The sequence below is a fragment of the Anthonomus grandis genome, chromosome 16 (genome assembly GCF_022605725.1).
Source record: "Anthonomus grandis grandis chromosome 16, icAntGran1.3, whole genome shotgun sequence".
NCBI lineage: Eukaryota > Metazoa > Arthropoda > Insecta > Coleoptera > Curculionidae > Anthonomus > Anthonomus grandis.
In genome coordinates, this window is record NC_065561.1 from 13,181,751 (window position 1) to 13,202,991 (window position 21,241).

Genomic DNA, 21,241 nt, shown 5'->3' on the forward strand with positions numbered 1-21,241 from the left:
CCTGAAATGTCAATTAATTATGGAACTCCCTATATAATATCTACATACTAAAGTTACCTAAGGAATAGTTCCATCTCACTCTTAACTTAACTAACAATGACTGGCATTATTTTGTAGAACTTCCCCACAACTAGCCAGTTCATTATTAAAGGGTTTCTTAGAATTACTTCTGGTCTTCAAACGGAAGTTGCTATCATCTTCAATAAACAAATTATCATTGCTGCCTTTAGTCATGTCACTAATTCCTTTTAATTTTTTTCCTATTTTACTGTTAAGAATGTTTGGCTTAGAGTTATCATCTGATGAACTTTGTATAATTTTAACTGATTTAGAACCTTTCCTTACTGGTGCAACATTTGACTTTCTTGTTTGACTCATTTTTGTATTGGCTCTTGTTCTTAATTTAGATTTTATGACATCTGCAATAGCTGAAACATTTATTCCTAAGGACTTTTCTTGAATCATATGTTGATGTTCATCATCAAAATCTGAACACTTTACTTGATTGTTTTTAGTATTAAGTGGTTCCAAATTTAAATTCACTTGTTTACATTCCAAAGTGCTGTTGGCTTTAGAAAGGATTACTTTTGTTTTGGATGGTTCTTTGGGGATCTTAAAATTACAGGCGTACTGTCTGTCATTTAAATTTTCATGTATGGCCAGTTGCTTACATTTTGAATTAACAGTATTCATGTTGATATCTAGAAAGCCTTTTAATCTTTCATGATTCACTACACAATTATCAGTTTCAGTTCTGTTAAACCCATGAAATTTGTCAGAGTCATTATCATCAATATCTAATTTTATTGGTTCTGCAGATACTGGAAATCCTAACTGTTTTAAAAAATCATCATCTAGAGCAAACTCATATTTCTCAATATTCTCCCTTTCTATTATGTCATTCATATAAGCACTTTCACCAGCTGCTATATCAATAACTTGTTTTTTTTCATCAGTTTTTTTTGCTTTTGTGACTGATTCTTTAAGAGAATTAAACCCAGGTAGTTTGGTGGTGTCCTTATGAATATTCACTGAGGGTTCTAGTTGAATATCTACACAATCACTTTTTGTTTTTAGAAACTCAGTATCCACTTGATCATCACTTTCTGAAGAAGCTTGGAGGTTACCATTTTGACTTTCTACTGTTTCCTCCACAGGTGATTTTAAATTGTTCTGTGACCCAATAATTTTAATCTCTTTTGGTATAGCATCGGTAGAGGTCTGGTAATTGGTTATCAGGTAATTCTTTTGGTTATTTGTGCTACTCTTTAAAATAAAAGTATTTATATTTTCTTGCGTAGACAAAGGAGCGACTGACCCATAACTTTTAACTAATGTATTATTTACTATAATTTTATGTACACTCTTCCTTTGATATTGTTTCATCACTTCACCATTTAAAATCTTTATTTGCTTTGGACTAATTGCCTTTTTTTGTATTTTATTTGTTTTCATTTTCTCCTTTACTGTAGCTTTCTGTCTTTTCCTCCTTTGATATCCTTTATTCTTCTTTGCGTTAGCACCAGATTTTTTTACTTGTTTTTCATCATCTGCAGATATAGTACCCAGTTGTTTTTTATGTTTAGCTTTATTTGTTGCTTTAGAAGAAAATTTAATTGCAGGATTTTCCTCTAGTTTATGTTCAGCATTTGGTTGTGACTGAGGTTGACTTTCAACCAATTTTCTCTTCCTTGCTTTACGGCTTGATTTTGTTAAGTTATTAGTGTTATCAACTGTGTCCATCCTTTTTTCTGGTGCTAATTTATAATTACTGTCATGTTTAGTGCTAATTGATAACTCTGGGTCTTTGTTACTGTGTGTAATTTCCTTTATTTCTTGGCTACTTATCATTCTTCTTACACCCCAAGGCTTTTTTACTCTTGGAATAGGACTTTCAGATAAATTTGGCTCATTGAAGAAAGAAAAATAATTCAACTCTACCTTAGTTAAATCAGTTGAGCTACACACATAATCAATATCAGTTTCTAGTTGTGGAGTTTTCTCATGTGTTTTCTTTATTTGCTCATTTGTCACTATTTCAATTGAAGTTTGATTGCTTTCTACAGGAATATCACGATTATTTTCACCTAAGCATGTTTCAAATATGTTATCTATATCATCAACATCCATATTTGATATTTGATTTGGAGAATCAATGGATTGATTATTTTCTAATAAATATTCTTCAAAACAGTCAATGCTTTCATCTTGGGAGACAATAGGGGCGCCATTTACAGATTCTTGGTTGAACTTTTTAGAACTGATATCATTAGGTTCTAGAAAATCGATATCCTGAAGGGATTCCTCTACTTCTTTATATCCACTGGCTAAGGTCTTAGTAATATCTATAAAATCATTTTTGTTTATAGAATCAATAGATTGACTATGTTGTAAGAAATATTCTTCAAAACAGTCAATGTCTTCACCTTGGGAGACAATAGGGGCACAATTTACAGATTTTTGGTTGACATTTTTAGAACTGATGTCTTTGGATTCTAAAAAATCCTTAGGCTGAAAGGATTCCTCTACTTCCTCGCGTTCGCTGGCCAGGATCTTCTTAGTAATATCTACAAAATTACCATTTTTGTTTATACAATTGTCATCAATCAAATTAACCATATCGAACTTCTTGTCAGTAGATTTTATTATAGGAGTAAGATTATTGTTCTGGAGCAAGTATTCTTCAAATGGATCACTGGTATCTTCAGCGTCAACTTCAATATTCTTAGCCTCAGGGTGTTCCTTCAAATATTCTTCAAATACATCTTCATCATCTGAATTATGTTTTTCTAAAGTGGTATGTCTCACAACTTCAAGCTTATTTTTAGGCAGGATGTTGTTTGCATTTCCAGTGTTGATATCTAATGCACTATCATTCATTTTCTCTTCCCTAGGTACACTTGGTTTAAAAGCTTTTGCTGTGGCTAATATTTTACTCAAATTATTTCTAACCTTTTTTACTTCTTCAGCATTCACAGCTAGCTTTTTTGCATATGGTTCTTTACATTCTTGAGTTGCTTTAGAGAGTTTTGGAGCTTTTAAATTACTCCTAGAAAATTGTATATTACTGTTCTTACTGATATGTGGTCCCACTTGTGACTGAGCAGTTATAAATTTCTCAACTCTAGGTTGAATAAAACGTTGTAAATCTTTTTTTGGAATGAACACTTTTTCATTACTAATAATTTGTACAGTTTTTCTTGGCACAGGAACAAAATTTGCTTTTAGGCTGTTAGTCACAGGAATGTCCATGGTAGTTTTGAAAGTTTTACCTGCAGCTTTAGCAACTTCTAACTGTTGAGGAGACACCTCTAATGTATATAATAAATTCCCTTTAGCATTTTCAGGATGCTTACCATTATAAAGTTGTTCTCCACTAGCTGTTGGGAGAGAGTCTACTTTAACACCAAGTCTAGTTAGGTCTTCAACTGATAAAACTATTGAATTCTTAGGTTTTTCAGGACCGCTTTCCATGTTGTTTCCTAAAACATATTAGTGTAAGTTAAAATTAGAGTTAAATAGTAGGTTTTATTAACACTGACCAAGTTTACATGGATGCCTAATATTACTTTTGAAATTTAGAGCATTTATGATCCAAGAACTATATTTTGTTTTCCTCTTATGAAAGATTTATTGGCCAATCATGCAGTTTCTTTCCGTATATATAAAAGACAAATACATTGCAAAATTTTAAATGCTATTTATTTTCATAATTTAATTTTTTTTGTGTGAATGCATTAGAAAGCTAATTTTAATTAGAAATATTGTCTCTAAACAGATGTGGTATTTCGATTTTATCTAGTAACATAAAATCCTAACTACCACAGACAAATTGAAACAACACTACTTGCATGCACATATATACCTATGCATAATTCTAGGTTATAGGTAATTTACTTTACCCTAAGTCATCTAGTTTTATAATTTTTAGTCTTATAATGAATGAATCTCAGAAAGAAATTCTATGCTATAGAGCTTTGTTTCAATAAATAAAATTATTTGAGAATTTCATAAATAAGAATTTGATGATGCTCTTCTAGTGAAATTAGATTAAGAAAAAATAAATAAAATACCTATAAGTGCCAGGAAAAATATACTATAGAATAAGATATGGTTAAAAAAGTACATCTCACAGGGATAAAAACGTAGATATCATAGTAAAGTTTAAGGGAGGTTACATAGAGAAGGCATTACAATTAAAATAAAATATATTAAGTGGAACAAATTGGTAGACTAAAGAATTTACATGTAATAAATACTATAAAATATTATAGTGTAACCATAGTTCTCTAGATTAAAGACATAATTTATATAGATGAAATAATTTAGTCAGGACGTTTTACACATTTTGTCAAATGCTTTAGACAAGTCTAGGAAGGTCACAAGAAATGTTTTCCTTTTATTTCAAGATTACCAACCAGTTAATTGAAAAGTCAAGTACCACCCATTACCTTTTTTAAATCTTTGTGTAGTATTTAAAATCAAATTTAAAAAATATGTACATTCTTAGAACATTTTAACTAGATATTTTTCCATAAAAAGTATTATTAGGTCTCAACCACCATCCCATAATTCCCAACTATTTAAATGTCAGTTCTTGACCAACCATTTGGCACAACTTTGATGTTGCAGAGATGAAATAGAATAATGTACCTACGGCATAATATAGGATAAAACTATATTCAAAAACAAAATAAAATAATAATAAACAGATAAAATAATACCCATAATTAGGAGTGACATTTTCCAAAAGTTTTCATGGGACTTTATGAGAAAAACTGGTCATCAAGAACTAACTAAATAATGAATTAGTTCTCAACCAACAGGTTTTCAGAGAGAACTTACATATTTTATTCATTTAAAGAAAACATTCTATAATGTTACAATTCTGGAAAATAAAATGAGAATAAAATTTTCATATCCAGATCACTCAATGAGTTTAAATTGTTTCAAAGTTTAATATTCTTCTTTGGTTCATTCACTGCTTGAATATGCCAGTATTGCCAGTCCTCCCTATAACCCCACTATACTACTATGATTTTTGAGATTGATAAATTTCAAGTTAAAAATACCCATAGAGGAAATAGATTAGTCTCTTGAAGGTTGACATTCTGACTGAGTTTCATATCTGGTACCATAAAGGCACATGAGACAAAGACTTGCTTTTGATTGGCCATCACAGGACCAATTATGGCCAAAGTGCACCTTTAAATAGAATGGCGAAGCTATTAAACAAATTAGATACACCATGTGTTAAAAAAGTCCTGGATCCCCTTAACACGTTGAACGCCACGGACCTCGTAGTCACGGGTGGACATTTCTTGTGCCGCTTGTCAGGACCAACATTTGTTATTTAGTTTTATCGATATTTTGGACTTGGTATGACCTTAGAGTAATTATTTTTGATAAATATTTTCTTATTATGGTATCTTTACTTACTTTTTTTCATGATCCATGGTGGTCACTTGGTCCTAGAATGTAATTTTACATATCTTAATTTTATGTTTTGTTTTACAAATTAATTATTTGTTACAGCATTAATTAAAAATGACTGGAAGACACTTAACAGATGCTGAACTTGCCGCTAAATTAGAAAATTTGACTGATGAGGAAATAATAACAGGATTTTCGGATGATTCAATCAATGATCGAGATTTTGAGCCGGAGGAGAGCAGCTCTGATTCAGAATCTGATACTGAAGATGGAGGAAATAATTCGGATGAAGATCCGGATGATGTTGTTCTTTTACCGAATCTTATAAATGGCCGGAGATGGAAGCCTGTAAATGGAGACCGTTTAACATTCGATACATTTCCGAACAATACAGGAGTAAATCCCGCCATAGCTGTTGAGTTAGCTGAAAAAGATCCTGTGAACTATTTCATAAATGACGATATAATAAATTTGTTTGTTACGGAAACCAACAGATTTGCTTCACAAAAAATTATCGGCATTACAAACTCCGGCAATCAGACGGGTAAAGAAAGAATTGCAAAGTGGGTTGATACCGATCCTTTGGAAATGCGTAAATTTTTAGGAATTATTATTTGGATGGGCTTACTTCAAGTACCACAACTAAGGGATTATTGGTCTAAGGGTCTCCTGTATCAAAATAATATTCCTAAAATAATGAGCCGAAATAGATTCTAAAACATATTAAGCATGTTTCATACTTGTGATAACGAAAGTCGAAGAGATATGGATAATCGCCTTTATAAGATAAGTGAAGCCCTAAAAATGATCCAGTACAAGTTTCAAGAAGCATATGTTCCAGAAGATATTGTTTGTATCGATGAAAGCAATGTGCCATTTCAAGGAAGGATACATCTTAGGCAATACATACCGAATAAAAGACACAGATACGGCATTAAAGTTTTTAAGCTTTGTGTAACAGGAGGATATACTTGGGCATTTAAAGTCTATACAGGCAAGGAGAAGACCGATGATATAGCAGTCTCAGAAAAAGTTGTAACTGAATTGATGGATGGCCTCTTAAATTCAGGAAGAACACTCTTTACGGACAATTGGTATACAAGTGTCTCGTTAGCCGATAAAATGATAGAGCAGAAGACTCATCTCGTTGGAACGTTAAGAACCAATCGAAAAGGCAATCCTCCAGAAGTTACTAAAGCAACATTAAAAAAAGGAGAAGTAATTAAAAAAAGGAAAGACAAACGGGATGTGTTGATGCTTAGTACCAAACATGACGATTCAGTTACAACATTTTTAAAAAAAGGGAAAATGTATACCAAACCAGCTGTTGTGTTAGACTACAACAAAGGGAAAACATTTATCGATCTTCAGATCAGATGGCAGCCTATGCCCCCTACTGTAAAATGGTATAAACATGTACTTTTTCATCTAATAACTGCTATGACAGTTGTAAATGTCTTACATGTATTTAAATAACAAAAAAAATGAATATAACCCAATTTAGAGAATCTATTGCTTCGGCCCTGGTAGAATCTACTGATAATTTGGATATGCCATTAGCTGCTTGCCCATCAACTTCTAGAGAGTCCCACAGACAAGTTCACACATTAAAGGAAGTGGAGGGTCAAAAAAGGGTAACTAGAAAGAGATGTAAAGTCTTGTTATACAAATATGTCAAGACAGCATAATTCAGCCTATGCCCGAAAAAGACTGCATACACCTGTATAACATGTAAAAAGCCCATATGCCTCCAGTGCTCAAGTAGATTTTTTTAAATTATTTTTAGCTTTACTTTAGGTTCAATGTTTTCGATACAGTTAGGTTTAATCAACATATTCTATGAATAAGGACCCTTAAGTTGTATTATGTTTTGGAAATTGAAAATTTTATATCTTAACTTTTTTTGTTAGTTTTTCGTAAATAATATACAAATATGTATTTTCAATAAATGTGTGGTAAACATATTTGATGTAATAATGTATAAATATGACATTCAGGCTTTTGTTATAGTTTTTATTTATATATATATTGACAGGAGTTTACGAGACTCCCTGTCAGTATTACTGTTCGAAAAACAAGTGTCCATACTTAAGGGTTAAGCAATGTATAAACATAGTTATAAATTTTAAGTAGTGTATTAAGATTTTCAGTGTTTGCTATTTTTATTAAATTTGGTTCTAGAGTAAGGTTTGGAGTTTATGAATACTTAAAAATAGCTCATCTATTAAATTAATATGTCAACATTTTTAACACATCACAATATCATACTCATTAAAAATCCACCACAAATTATAACATTTCCATTCCGAGCTAATCTCACTGCCAAAAAAATGAGCTATGTCTAATGTAATTATGTTATAATGTTGTATATATTATAATGTTTATATGTTATAATGTTTATATGTTATAATGTTATTATGCATCTGTTAAAGGCATATATTATATTATGTCTAAATCTAGCTAGACATTTAAAAATCTTGTTTTTATGACATACTTAAATTTGGTTTTCGTAACTCCATCAGTCAGTTATCAATTTTGGTATCAAATTTAACACATTAATGTACCTTGTTATATTAAAATGGTATAAGAACATAAAAAAGTAAAGAATAAAATTAATCCAATAAAGTTGGTGAGGTGAATTGAACCTACATACTACAGCTTGAAAGGCAAGGCTAAATATTCCTAAGCCAAAGGCATGGGAGTGATTTAATTAGTAAATAAACTTACCGGTAAAATGGTCTTCAATATTTATTTTTCTTATTCAAATGGTAATTTCTTGCCAAATAAATGTATAAGTTATAGGTGGAGGCAAAGGGGCTTAAATTAAATATTTTAAGTCTTCATGCGTTTTACATATTCTTGTTCAAGTTCTCGTACATACAATTCGACTCGATACCAGTGTTGCCAATGTATCCGATTAGCTTTCCTTAGAATAGTTGTATAACTATTACGCTATCGATAATTACATTGATTTAACCATATTTATCAATATGTTAAGTAATTTTAATTTTTTAATATATCACCTACTAAAGGCACAGTATTAAATAAATTAGTTAATAAATGGTTAATGGTTTCCGATTCTTAATTTAACACATCATAAGACCACAACTAAATTTAATCATTTCATTTTCATTGATATTAATTATAAAAAATCTGAAACGCTTTGCATAGGTAGTAATTAGTTACGTATATAAAAAGGAATTTAATGTTAAATTAAAGTTTAAATAATCAGCTCTCATAAACTCTACAGAAAATTTGTAATTATTTACACATAGGCAACGTGGCTCATCAGCTGTTATCCGTCAACACAGTGCCAAAGATCAAATATGTCAAGAGAAAAAAAACGTGCATTTTTAGGGAAAATGGGAAAAATTAGGGCACAAGTGCAGTAATAATAATAATAATAATAATGTTTCTTTATTTAGCATCATGCTACAAAAAATTACAAAGAAAGAAAATTTTTAGAATATAACTAAAAGTAAAAAGGAAAATTTAAATGGCATATAGTAAACTAACAAATAGGTATTATAGGTATAAGTATAAATTATACCAACAAATGACAACAGATAATTTAAAAAATATATATATAAAACTTAAAACTATCATAAATTTGAAACAATAAAATTTAAGACCTTAACTAAGATAAAAAAAAAAAAAATAAAAATATGTAAATATAAAAAATTTAAAACCTAATCTAGAGCCTAAAAAATTTAAAATTTAAAAATATAAAACCTTAAACTATATTAAAAGAGTAAAGATAAAGTAATAAAACACCAAGCAATACAACCAAAATAAAACATTTATACCTTATACCTATACAATATAATATAATTTAATTTCTTGGGATGGAATATATATATCTTTTTAATGTTTTTCTAAATGTGACTAGGCTTTCACTGTTCTTTAAATGTATTGGCAATTCGTTAAAATATTTGAGGCCTTTATGGAAAATGGTATTTGTCATTCTGTCTGAAGTATATCTCCCCATTAGTACAAAATCCCCTCGCTGTCTGGTAGCATAGTTATGCAAATCACTAAATATTGTGATTTTTTCGCAAATATATTCTGGTAGCAATTTATTTTTTAATTTAAAAACAAACATACATGTATTAAACAATATTTTTTGTTTTACTGCCAAAATATTTAGGACATTTAGCATATTATCCACCGGTGTATATCTATTACATTTTAGTATGACCCTCATGGCTCTGTTTTGTATGATTTGAAGTCCATTGATCCTGTAATCCGGAACACCAAACAGGAGTGCAGAACAAAAATCTAAATGCGGCACAATAATACTATTATAGATTAATAATTTTGTTTGTATAGATAGGTTTTTGCCAATTCTCGATAAAAAATGTATTTTTTTTTGACATTTTGCGTGTTATGCTGTCTATATGCGAATAAAAATTCAAATGTGGATCCAAAATAACACCCAGATATTTAATTTCTCTTTGGTAGGAAATTGTTTCATTATTAATTTTGATATTTATTGTATTTAAATTAACTTCATTTAATCTAATTTTATTTCCAAATAAACAAAATTTTGTTTTAGCCGCATTAATGCTCAAGTTATTATCACACAACCATCTATATATATTATTTAAATCAAAATTTAGATCGTCTTGCATTTTATTTACATCTTTGCCCACAACATACAGCATAGTGTCATCCGCAAATAATACTGAATTACTTCTACTCATTACCTTAACAATATCATTTATATACATAAGGAACAAAATTGGGCCCAACACAGTGCCTTGAGGAACACCATGAACAATTTCTTTTGCAAGAGACAAATTATTTTTAAACTTGACCACTTGCTTTCTGTTATGTAAATACGACTTAAACCAATTTAGAACCGTACCTCTTATACCCATTTTTTCCATTTTAAGAAGTAAAATATTTCGATTTACTGTCTCAAAGGCTCTTCTAAAATCCAAGAAAATTGCTAAAACAAAATTTCCCTTATCTATTTCTCTATTAAAATTATCACAGATGTTAACTATCACAGATTCGCAAGAATGTTGAGGTCGAAACCCTGACTGATTTTTTGTTAAAATTTTATTATTATCGCAGTAAGTTTGTAGTTGGGTTTTTACAGTTAGCTCTAGAAGTTTTTCGTAAACTGGTACAGTATTTATAGGCCTAAATTCACTTGCCTGCTTTGTGTTTGAAACCTTAGGAACCGGTAAGATAGTAGAGACCTTCCAATTTTCTGGGAATTCACCATTTTGAAGCGATGTATTAATTATGTCTAACACACGGTTGCCCACAACATTAAATACATCTACAAGAACCTTTTTTGAGATACCACTTTCCCCTCCTTTAACATTTTTCATATTTTTTAATAGACACCTAGTTTCACTCATAGTGGTATTTTCAAATTTATCCCATATAGTATACGTTGATATATTATCAACTGTATTTTCTAAAACTGAAAATTTGGGTAAAATATCTACAATTTGATTTACGCTATTAATAAAGTATTTATTAAATTTATCTGCTATGTCCAACTCCTCAGTAAATGTCTGGCCCTCAAATACAACCTCATTTGGTAATACGGAATTTTTACCCGGTAGAAGGCTTTTAAGATTTTTCCAAAGCTCTACAGAATTATTCTTATTTTCATCTATAGCTTCGCGAAAATATTTATCTTTTTCTATTTTTATTTTATTCACTATTTGATTTCTTATCCTTTTATAACTATCCCATAAATATGTAGTGCCCTCCTGAATTGCCCTTACATATAACTTGTCCCTATTTTCCATTAGCTGTAAGATATCACAAGTTATCCATTTTTTATTTTTATATTTTTGGCTAACACATATTTTTAACTTGGGACACATTACATTTAAAATATTTTCTATATCTAAAACAAAAGAATTTGCCAAGATATTTACATCTGCTATATTATTGTTCCATGACCTGTCAGACAAGCAGTTTTGTAAAGTTTCTGTATGATAATGTTTCATGGACCGATGGTAGAATGTATTTTTTTCTTTTTCGTCGTTTGTGTTTGGAAGGCATACAGACACAATAGAGTGATCACTAATTTTTGGTGTGTGATGAACCTGAACCAATAAATTTTTATCATTTGATATAATAAAGTCAATCAAGGTGCTACTGTTGTTTGTTATTCTTGTAGGAGTGTTGACTAGTTGAGTGAATCCAGACCTATATATACTATTTAATATTTTTACACCATAAAAGGAGTATTTTGTTAAATCAAAATTAAAGTCACCAGCTATAATATTTATGCCCTCAATGCTACTTACTTGGTCCAAATAGTTTGAAAAATATTCGATAAACCTCGCATCTCTATTGTTAGGGGGGTGATACAAAACACTACAAAGATACTTGGATCCATTAAGAAATATTTCTATACTAACATTCCATACATACTCTTCCACACATTCTAATGTTACTCGCTTATATTTAATATCTTTCCTTATCAAAATCATTACACCGCCTGTTCTTCTATTAGTTGTGGTACATTGTTCTAAGAAATAGCCATCCACTTCAATCCAAGTAATCAGATTTTAGGTCTACTTAAAGTTAATTTCATTAAAATCCAATATTCAGATCAAACAAAGTCCATTTTACAATGAAAAATGAATGATGGAAAATAAGTAGAGAACGAATCTGAAATTGCAAAGATTTTTATGAATCATTATTTTACCGTGGGATCGAAACCTAACCGCGTCAACAGAAACAAGAGAAACATGTGTGAAATAAATTTGCGGTTCAAGAAATATATCCCAATGAAATCGCTAAAATAATAATATTTACATTAAATAATAAAAAAGCACTGGATATAGATAACGTAAAAGCTGAACTGCTTAAAAAAGTATTAAAGGAAATCGCAAAACCATTAGCTTATATTTTTAACTTCTCTGTAGAGGCTGGAGTTTTTCCTAGTCACCTTCAAAACTGTTTTTTTGTTGATAAAGCTTTTTATAATATAAGGTAGTTGAGGGGAATAAGGCCTAGCTAAGAAAAAAATTGAATGAAGTGAAAGACTGTAATGTTAATATTTAGTTTAATACACCAAAGTGCCTATAAGGTTATAATAATTTTAACAAACTTAAAAAAATAATCTCTAAAAAAACTAGAAAACAAAAAATAAATATTAAGAAAAATAATGCAAATCTGCCTTATTATCCGATGGAGGTTTAATAAAGCCTATACATAAAAATGACACAACTCGTTAATTGGGCGAAGTTTAGCAGCCATCGGGACACTCAAAATCATCCATGTCATTGACTGTTAAGCCAACTTATGGTACCATTCAATTGCCCTTATGGTACCATTTAAAACATTTGCTGCACTGCCTCATATCGGCCTGCCTGTCTTCCTCACATCCATGGCAATACCATTCGGTACTTAACTTTTTCCTGGAGCTTTCAATATCTTTATTCAATTTGGCACGACTTTTGTTCTCCTTGGTAAAAAGATCTCTAGTGACTGGAGTTCCTTTGTAGTTTAGAGCTTTTTTTCGATTTTTTTTAGGTTTTTCATTAGTTTTTACTGGTGTGGGCAAAAGCTCATTAAAGAAGTGACTTTTGTTGTTCGTCTCTTTAATTCAGCAAGAGGGATATGGTCATCAGTCGAATCCGAGTCAGAAGAGTAAACATTGGAATAGGAAAATTTGCCAGACTTGTTGGATGCCATTCCAGACGGACCAGGTTGAGGAGATTCAGGTGGACGCCTATTTTCTTTGTTGGTATCATCCGGTGCCGGTACGTCTGAGAGAATTGAAGGAGCAAATGCTGTTTCTGGAATTGCTTCATGATTTAATGGAAACAGACCAGTAGCCTTAAAACCGTTTATAATGTGTCATGCATTTAGACCAAACATTTGAAAGTATGATGTTAAAATGGGATTTGGTCAGCTTTTTGTTAGAATTCTGATCCAAGAATAATAATACCTCATTATCCCAATGATGCTCAAATGAACGATATACAGATTTGTCGAGGAGTTGAAGCTTATGTGTTGTATTCGATGGCAAACAGTAGAGATCTATATCAAGTGAGTCTCCAACATCAACAATTGACAAATCAAGATGACAAGCTGCACCATCAAAAACTAAGAGGCACCTTCCTGGACTTTTGTATAAGTGCTTGAGGAATTCTTTAAAAAGTTCGTTAGTCATGTAGCCTTTACTTGATTTTTCCACTAGAGTTTCTGGTGGCAAATTATCATGTAATTCTGGCTTTAGCCCCTTTCCTTTAAAAATAATCATAGGAGGTATTGGTATTCCAAGGGCATTGACACATCCTGCAATTGTCACACTCTCTGCATGTTCCGACGATTGAAAGTGAACACGTTTTACCCCTTTCTTAGCTAAAATGGTTGGCTGGTGGTAAATAGTCAAGCGGCATCCTTTTTCATCCATATTATAAAGTCTTTCAGGGTGATTAATTATATCAAGATCATCATACATTAGGATTCCATTCTGAACATGATTTCTAATGGTTCTTCTGGGAATATTAAACCTTGCCACAGCTCCATATGTACTCAGAGTACCGCGTTGAACAGATCGAACTGCTGATATTAAATCCTCCTCGCACCAAGGGGCCCATTAGGAGGCATGATGTTAAAAATCACTGAAAATAAAACGAGAATAGTTTAGAAGTTTAATAATATGTTAATAAAAACATTAATTTGTCATGAGGATAATAAGGCCTACATGGAGGGTAATAAGGCCTATAGCTTATTTTTATAGGCCTTATTACCCATCAATGACGAAATATTATGTAAATTTATTTAAATTATGTCGGCTAAATTTAATCTAATAAACTATTGAAATTACAAATTATAAAGTCTAACCAAAATATCTGCAGTCATAAATTAAAAATACAATTATAAATACTAAAAATACGTTTTTGTTCGTTGTATCCTTATAATATCACACGCGGCGACCCGTCGACACAAGTTGGAACTTACTGACGCCCGAAACCGAAAGCGAGGAACGCGGGTAGTCCGTTCGAATGTCGTTTGTAAATGGACCAATAGGAGACGCGGACCAAACGCAATCGATTTGCGATTAATTTAAAGTTTTTTTTTGTATATAGGCCTTATTACCTGCAGGTACCTTAGAATAGGAACATAAAACGATATATTACAACACATAATTAAAAAAGAATAGTATACACAATATTAACCCTAAATTTAATTTAAAATTGACGACGAAACAACTTAAAATTTTATTAGAGTAACATCACAAAATCTAACCTTTACATCTTTACTAAAATCTAATTATATCCTATATATTAGCCTATTCCCAATTATCTTTCAAAAAATCTGTTAGGCTGTAAAAGTACTTGCTTTTAAGAAATTCCGTTAAAATCCAAGGAGGACTTTTAGAGACTTTTATACTATTTGGAAGATGCTCAAGTATATAAGAGAATTCCATGTTAGTTCACTTTTCGTAATGGGCATTGGAATATTGTAGTTTTTCTGGTATTATAATGTTTTGAGGAGTCATTATTTTCAAGATACGATTTCTATTTTTTATATATTAGGCAAGCAGACTTAACAATAAACAAGCAACACAGAGCAAGTATCTTTAAATCTTTAAATAGGGGTCTACATGAGTCCTGCGGAGATTTATGGCACAATGGGTTTTTTTGCAAAATAAATACAGAGTTAAAAAGCCCTTGACTAAAGAAACTCCAAAATGCTATTCCGTACCGTAGGTGACTTTCAATCAAAGAAAAAGAGACCTATCTAATAGATCAAAGCCACTAAGGACCCTTTTAAAACGGAGTCCTTAAAAAACATTTACCTTGTTTATTTTACCAGTGGCGGACTAGGTTGTACATTATATAATACTTACATTTTTAGCACCATGTATGTTAAAGACTCTAAAATAATACATTTGGATAGCATAAACCTTAAACTAAAGAAAAGGCACATATCGATAGAAAGTTGATAAATGTTATCGATAAAATGTTGTTGTTGAACCATGATATGTTCTTTGTTTCAGTGATGCGACAGTTATTCAAACAACAGAGAAGTTCCATTTTGACTTATTAAAATGAAAAAGTACATACATGTTTTTAAAAACCCAGTGTGGTTGTTAAAAAAACAACTTGAAAAAGAATGTAAACGAAAATGTTTTTGAATCTTTTTATCGGCACTTGTGCACTTTCTAAACGCATCATTCTTGCAAACGTTTCTGTGGTACACAATTAACAAATACCTTTTTTTTAAACTTGCCATCTTTCACGTTGTTAATACATAGGTCCTTTATTTCGATAATAATTTACTAATTTTTGTATTTCTTGGTGAATTTAATTTGAATTAAGTCGAAATGTGGAATTGACGTTTATTGAGCATTAGATATGCATCTTATGTATGGTCTTTCGTCTTGCAACGAATTGGAAGCAAAAAGGTTGTATGAAGAAAGATTTTCTAATCGTACTATTCCAAATTAAAAGATATTTTCGCTGGGCTCGGCGATTCCACTTATTATGGTGATATTATTGACTTTCTTTACGGTAATTTTAGAAAGTTTCGGGATAAAAGTACTGATGCTAGTCAGAGAAGAACAGTATGTACAGTACAATTGAAGAAAAATATTTTGGAGGGTGTAGCTGATACTCCTTCAACAAGAACTTGAAAATTAGCCTCTCAGCTTAATACATCAAAAACATGAACTAATACATGAACTACTTTAAGAACGGCTTTTATACCCGTATGTCATCTACAAAAAGTGAACTAACTAGAAATGAACTAACTCCTGAAGATTTTTCTCGTAGAATACAGTTCATGAACTGGCTATTCGATCAGCAGCGAACTAATCCAAACATCATTAGTATTATTCTTTTTACTCTTATAAATCTTATCAGGCTGTTGTTTCTCATCATAAATATCAGTAATAACCCAATCAATTAATATCTGGGCAGGAATCATTGGTAATTTTTTTATTGGGCCATTCGTATTACCGCCACGATTGAATGGAGAACTTTATTTAGAGTTCCTTCAGAATAATCTTCTGGATTTAATAGAGCATTTGCCACTTGCAATTGACCGAAACATGTATTTTATGCATAATAGAGTCCCACCTCATTTCAGCGTTGCTGTAAGGAACCAGTGCCTTTTCTTTAGTTTAAGGTTCAAGCTATCCATATTTATTATTCAGAGTCTTTATCATATAGGGTGTTAAAAATTTAAGCTTCATAATGTACAACCTAGTCCACCCCATGGTAAAATAAATAAGGTAAATGTGTTTTAAGGACTCCGTGTTAAGAGGTCCTTATAAGTAATGTTGATTTATTAGATGGGTAGTAGATTTGTCTATTTTTCTCTAGTGAAGGCCCTTTTGACTCTGTGTTTATTTTGCAAAAAAAAGTAGTGCTGATTACATATAATTGTTATTAAATTATTACCAAGTAGTTCAAAAGTTATTCAAGAAAAACCGATCTTCAGCGGCGTCTTTAAGGGACCGTATCTTCGTAGGAAGGGCTTAAAGGATATGTTTCTATAGGAAAGTTGTGGTATGTGGTACCTGTTGACACGGGTTCTGCGTCTTCAGAAGAGGGCAACCAGAAAACCAAAAGAAACAGAGAGAAAAATATTAAATAAATAAGCAAATATGCCTTTATATTACGAAAATAAAAAAATACAATAACAATTATAAATGCGGCGAGATCTAGTCTATGGCTACTCTATCTAACCGCATATTTAAAAGTAGTACATCAAAATAATTAGGTTCAATCTATAAATTAGTAACTATAATTAAGCTTATAAAACAAAACGATCCTACACAGACATGATCATATCATACATTTAATCAAGTAATATGGTTAACTAAAAAGTGAAAAAAAGAAAAATCATGATTTTCGTATAATACTAAACTATAAACTACTAATAAAATGGAGTTTGGCAGATTATTTGAAGGAAGCGAGTGAGTGCTTACACTTCAGATCATGAGGCAACAGATTATAGATTTTAACACCGGTATAGCTAAATGATGCTTGAAATTTGGTAGTTCTATGCTTTGGGACACAAAAATTTTTAGAATGACGCATATCACGACCATGAATGCTACTGTAGCTTTTTTACCAGTTTCTCATACAAGTACCTGGAGACTCTACTGTGGACAGTTTTATAAATGAGACTAGCCATATAAACTTTGAATCGTTCTTCCAGCCCTAGCCATTGAGATTCGATAAATAATGGTGTTACATGGTCATATTTTTGTTTACAATAACTAAATTTTAGGCAAGCATTTTGTAATTTTTGCAAGCTATATTTATCTCTTTGAGCAAGGGCTGGCCAGAATAAAACGCTTCCATAACTGATCACTGAGAGGGCTAATGATTGAGTTAACTTTAACTTAATGTTAGTTGATAAAATATACATGTACAAAACTTCTAGTTTATAGTAAGCTTTTTGTAAAATATTAGAAACATGATATTCAAAATTATGTTTATTATCGATAAAAAATACCTAAGTAATAAGTACTAAGTAATAAGTTTTTTTTGCAGCTAGTCGGCTGCAGATTAACTCCCTGGATGGAGACATTCACGCCCAAGTCATTCCATACAGGAATCCCAAAAACCAGTAGTTTTGACTTAAGGGCAGCTTATGGAAGCAGCAGCATTAAGGGCCAGCTTATTTTATGTTTATTTTATTTTATTTACGCCATTTAATAGAAATACATCCAATTACTGAATGGGAAAAAATACATTTACAATCAATAACAATAAGGAAATGCTTAAAAAGAAAAACAATGAAAAAAGTAAAGAAAAAAAAAAAACAAAGTTTTACTAAGAATAGTGTACTTTTTTGATATCTGCTATGCTACAGTTAAATAAGTCACATTGACCCTGAACAGAATTACGTGTTACAGGCTCTGCGTAGTGGAGAAAATTTGTTATTGTTAGTCCTTGGTCTAGGTAGGTTTGTGAGTTTCTGGCTGATATGCGAGGTATGTGAAAGTTCAGTTCTTGTAATAATTCTGGCAAGTCGATTAAGTTGTTCAAAATTTATATAGAAACTGCAAATCAGCAGATTTTCTGCTATCTTTTAAAGAATGAAAGAAAAATCTTTCCAGTAACCGTGCATGTGAAAAACCGATTTCTGGGTACACTCCATCGCATTTATAGCAAAGAAATTTTAGAAATTTTCTCTGTATACCCTCAATCTCATTTATATGGTTTTGGTAATAAGGGGACCAAACTTGAGAAGCATACTCAAGTATGGATATGACATATGAGAAGAATAAGATTTTTAGGCTGAGGATATTATTTAAATTATGAGAGTTACGTATTACAAAACCTAGCATTCTGTAGCTACGTTTGACAATATCTGTAATATGTGGCTGAAAAGAAAGAGAGCTATCAAATGTTACACCTAAGTCATTCAAAACTGTTGATCTAGGGATTGTGACAATGTCTATGGTATAGTCTTAAATAACGATTTTTTCTTTAAACTGAAAGAAACAACATTACATTTAGCAGCATTTAGAGGCCTGTTATTATTTTTACACCATGCATTAAGTTTGTTTAAGTAATTTTGAAGTAAAATACAGTCCAAAATGCTGTTAATTCGATAAAAAACTTTTTTATCGTCCGCGTATAATAGACTATTTACAGAAAGTTCATCAGATATTTTATTAATAAATGAGTTGAAAAAAAGCGGTCCCAAAATTGAGCCCTGTGGGACTCCAGAGGCGGCAACAATCTTTGCCGAGCTTAGACCATAGCATTCTACGTACTGGCGGTCACTCAAGTAGCATCTAAAAAGATTCGTTAGGCCGGAAGAAAATCCATAAATTCGATCGAAGTTGTTAACGAGAATGCCATGGTCGAGTCGGTCAAAGGCCTTAGAAAAGTCCGTATATATGACGTCGACTTGGGAGTTGTTATTTATTGATTCAGTTATAAATTCAGTAAGAGAAACTATAGATTTGTTGTGGTAGACCTGCCCTTCATAAAATCGTGTTGTCTACTGTCAATCAGATGTTTCATTGATGGATATAAAGCAGTGTGCAGAACATGTTCAAGACATTTAGAAAAGTTATTAATTATTGTTATAGGGCGATAGTTTTCTATAAGATTTTTGTCACTCTTTTTGTGTAAAGGGATAATTTTAGATATTTTCCAAAGATCAGGAAAGCTTTCTTGTTTTAACGCTAAATTAAAAAGGAAAGTTAATGGTTTAACAAAAGCTATGGCACAATCATAAAGAAGGAAAGCAGGAATTTTGTCGGGTCCAACAGTTGCTTTTGGTTTAATCGTTTTAAGAGCTCGTAATACTTCATCTTCCGTGAATGGATATAATGATGGTATCTGCAAATATGTTTTGAGCATTGTTGCCAGGTTGTGTAGCAGTGGAAGAGATATATGCACTTTTAAAGAAATCTGCGAATGCGTTTGCAATCGCTTGAGGATCAGACATAATCATTCCCTGTTGGTCAGTCATATTTTGAGGTAACAAATTGTTATTTTGTGAGTTTTGAATTAGCTTCCAAAAATTGTTTGGTTGGGAAAATAAATTATTTTCAAGATTAACACAGTATTGTCTGTGTGACAGTTCAATATCTTTTTTGATTTTCGATCGCAGCTCTCTAAATTTAGTTAAATCATATTGTTGATGAAAACGCTTACATTTTTTTTTTCACGAGCTATGTTTATTTCTAATTGATTCAATAATTTCAGAGGTAAACCAGGGTGGATAAGATCGTTTGCGCCTGGCAGTTTTAGACGGCAGAATTGATATTATCCACAGATTCCAATATATTCCAGTTAATGTTAAGAAAGCTCTGATATAAAATTCTTAGGTCAGCTTTTTTAAAATTATAAAAAATATTTTCAACTTTACCGCTATTTATTTTTTTTTCAAGGTTATATCTAAACTTAATTAACAAGGCTGGATGAATATCTTCTTCTTTAACTAAGAAATCATGGCATCTCTGTGCTTCACAAAGATCTGATCGAGATGCAATAACAAGATCCAGAAGCCGTCCCTGGATATTTTCAATAAAATTTATTTGTTTCCAATCAAAAAATTCTAACAAATTATTAAGTTGGTTAACTCTAAATGACGGATTAGCTCCTTTCGAATACAAAATGTACTCTGGAATATTAAAGTCTCCTAGAAACATAATTTTTGAATTGTAAAGGTACGTTAGCGTTGAAATGTAATCAAAAACATTTTCAAAAACCTCTGAAAAACGTCCGGGTGGGATGTAAGTTAAAATAATAAAAAGATTGGTGTGATTAATAATTATTTTTAGGCCAATGATTTCTATGATGCTACGCAAATCGTTAGGAAGAACCAATTTTAGGTTTACGACAGAAAAAGTTTGTCTAACCGCCAATATAACACCACTTATAGAAACTAGACACCTGCACAATAGCATCAAGATCAGAATTTATATTCCCTATGGCGGTATTAATTTTGAAAATGTAAATATAATTGAAAATGAGCGATAAAGTTGAACATCATCTGCGTATTGATGCGACTTGCATGTTTTAAGAAACTCAAGAAAATCAGACGTGTAAGCTGAAAAAAAAAGTGGTCCCAAAATACGACGGTCCACAAATAATATTAGTGGTCACGAACAAACAATTTGAAGTTTACTTTAAGTAAGCCTGAAATGTTATTCGTGCAGTCGGACACATTCGTTTTTTCGCTTCCCTTTTTGAGTTTTGAACACTAATAACTTTACGCACCGCTTTATCTAATCGCTTTATGCAAAAGCGACTTTAGTTTTTCGGCAAAATGGGACTTACCATGTTTTTTTGTATTAATTTGTGAAGTGTATCAAATGGAAAACACTACTAGACTTGAC

General features: G+C 31.3%; 1 protein-coding gene across 5 annotated transcripts in view; it reads right to left on the reverse strand.

The window, feature by feature from the left end:
* Positions 1–8,379, reverse strand: part of LOC126745480 (uncharacterized) — a 43,305-nt gene extending 34,926 nt beyond the window's left edge. The window contains exons 1-3 of one of the 5 annotated variants that reach the window (XM_050453332.1): positions 8,161–8,345; positions 5,440–5,471; positions 3,357–3,482 (exon numbers count right to left, since the gene is read on the reverse strand). In XM_050453332.1, coding sequence (XP_050309289.1) covers positions 3,357–3,482; positions 5,440–5,449 — 136 coding nt within the window. In that variant the 5' untranslated portion in view covers positions 5,450–5,471; positions 8,161–8,345. Of the gene's footprint in view, positions 1–57; positions 3,483–5,439; positions 5,472–8,160 lie in introns of all 5 variants that reach the window. The other 4 variants (XM_050453333.1, XM_050453337.1, XM_050453335.1 and 1 more) reach the window with 4 other exon arrangements.
* Between the last annotated feature and the right edge of the window lie 12,862 nt (positions 8,380–21,241).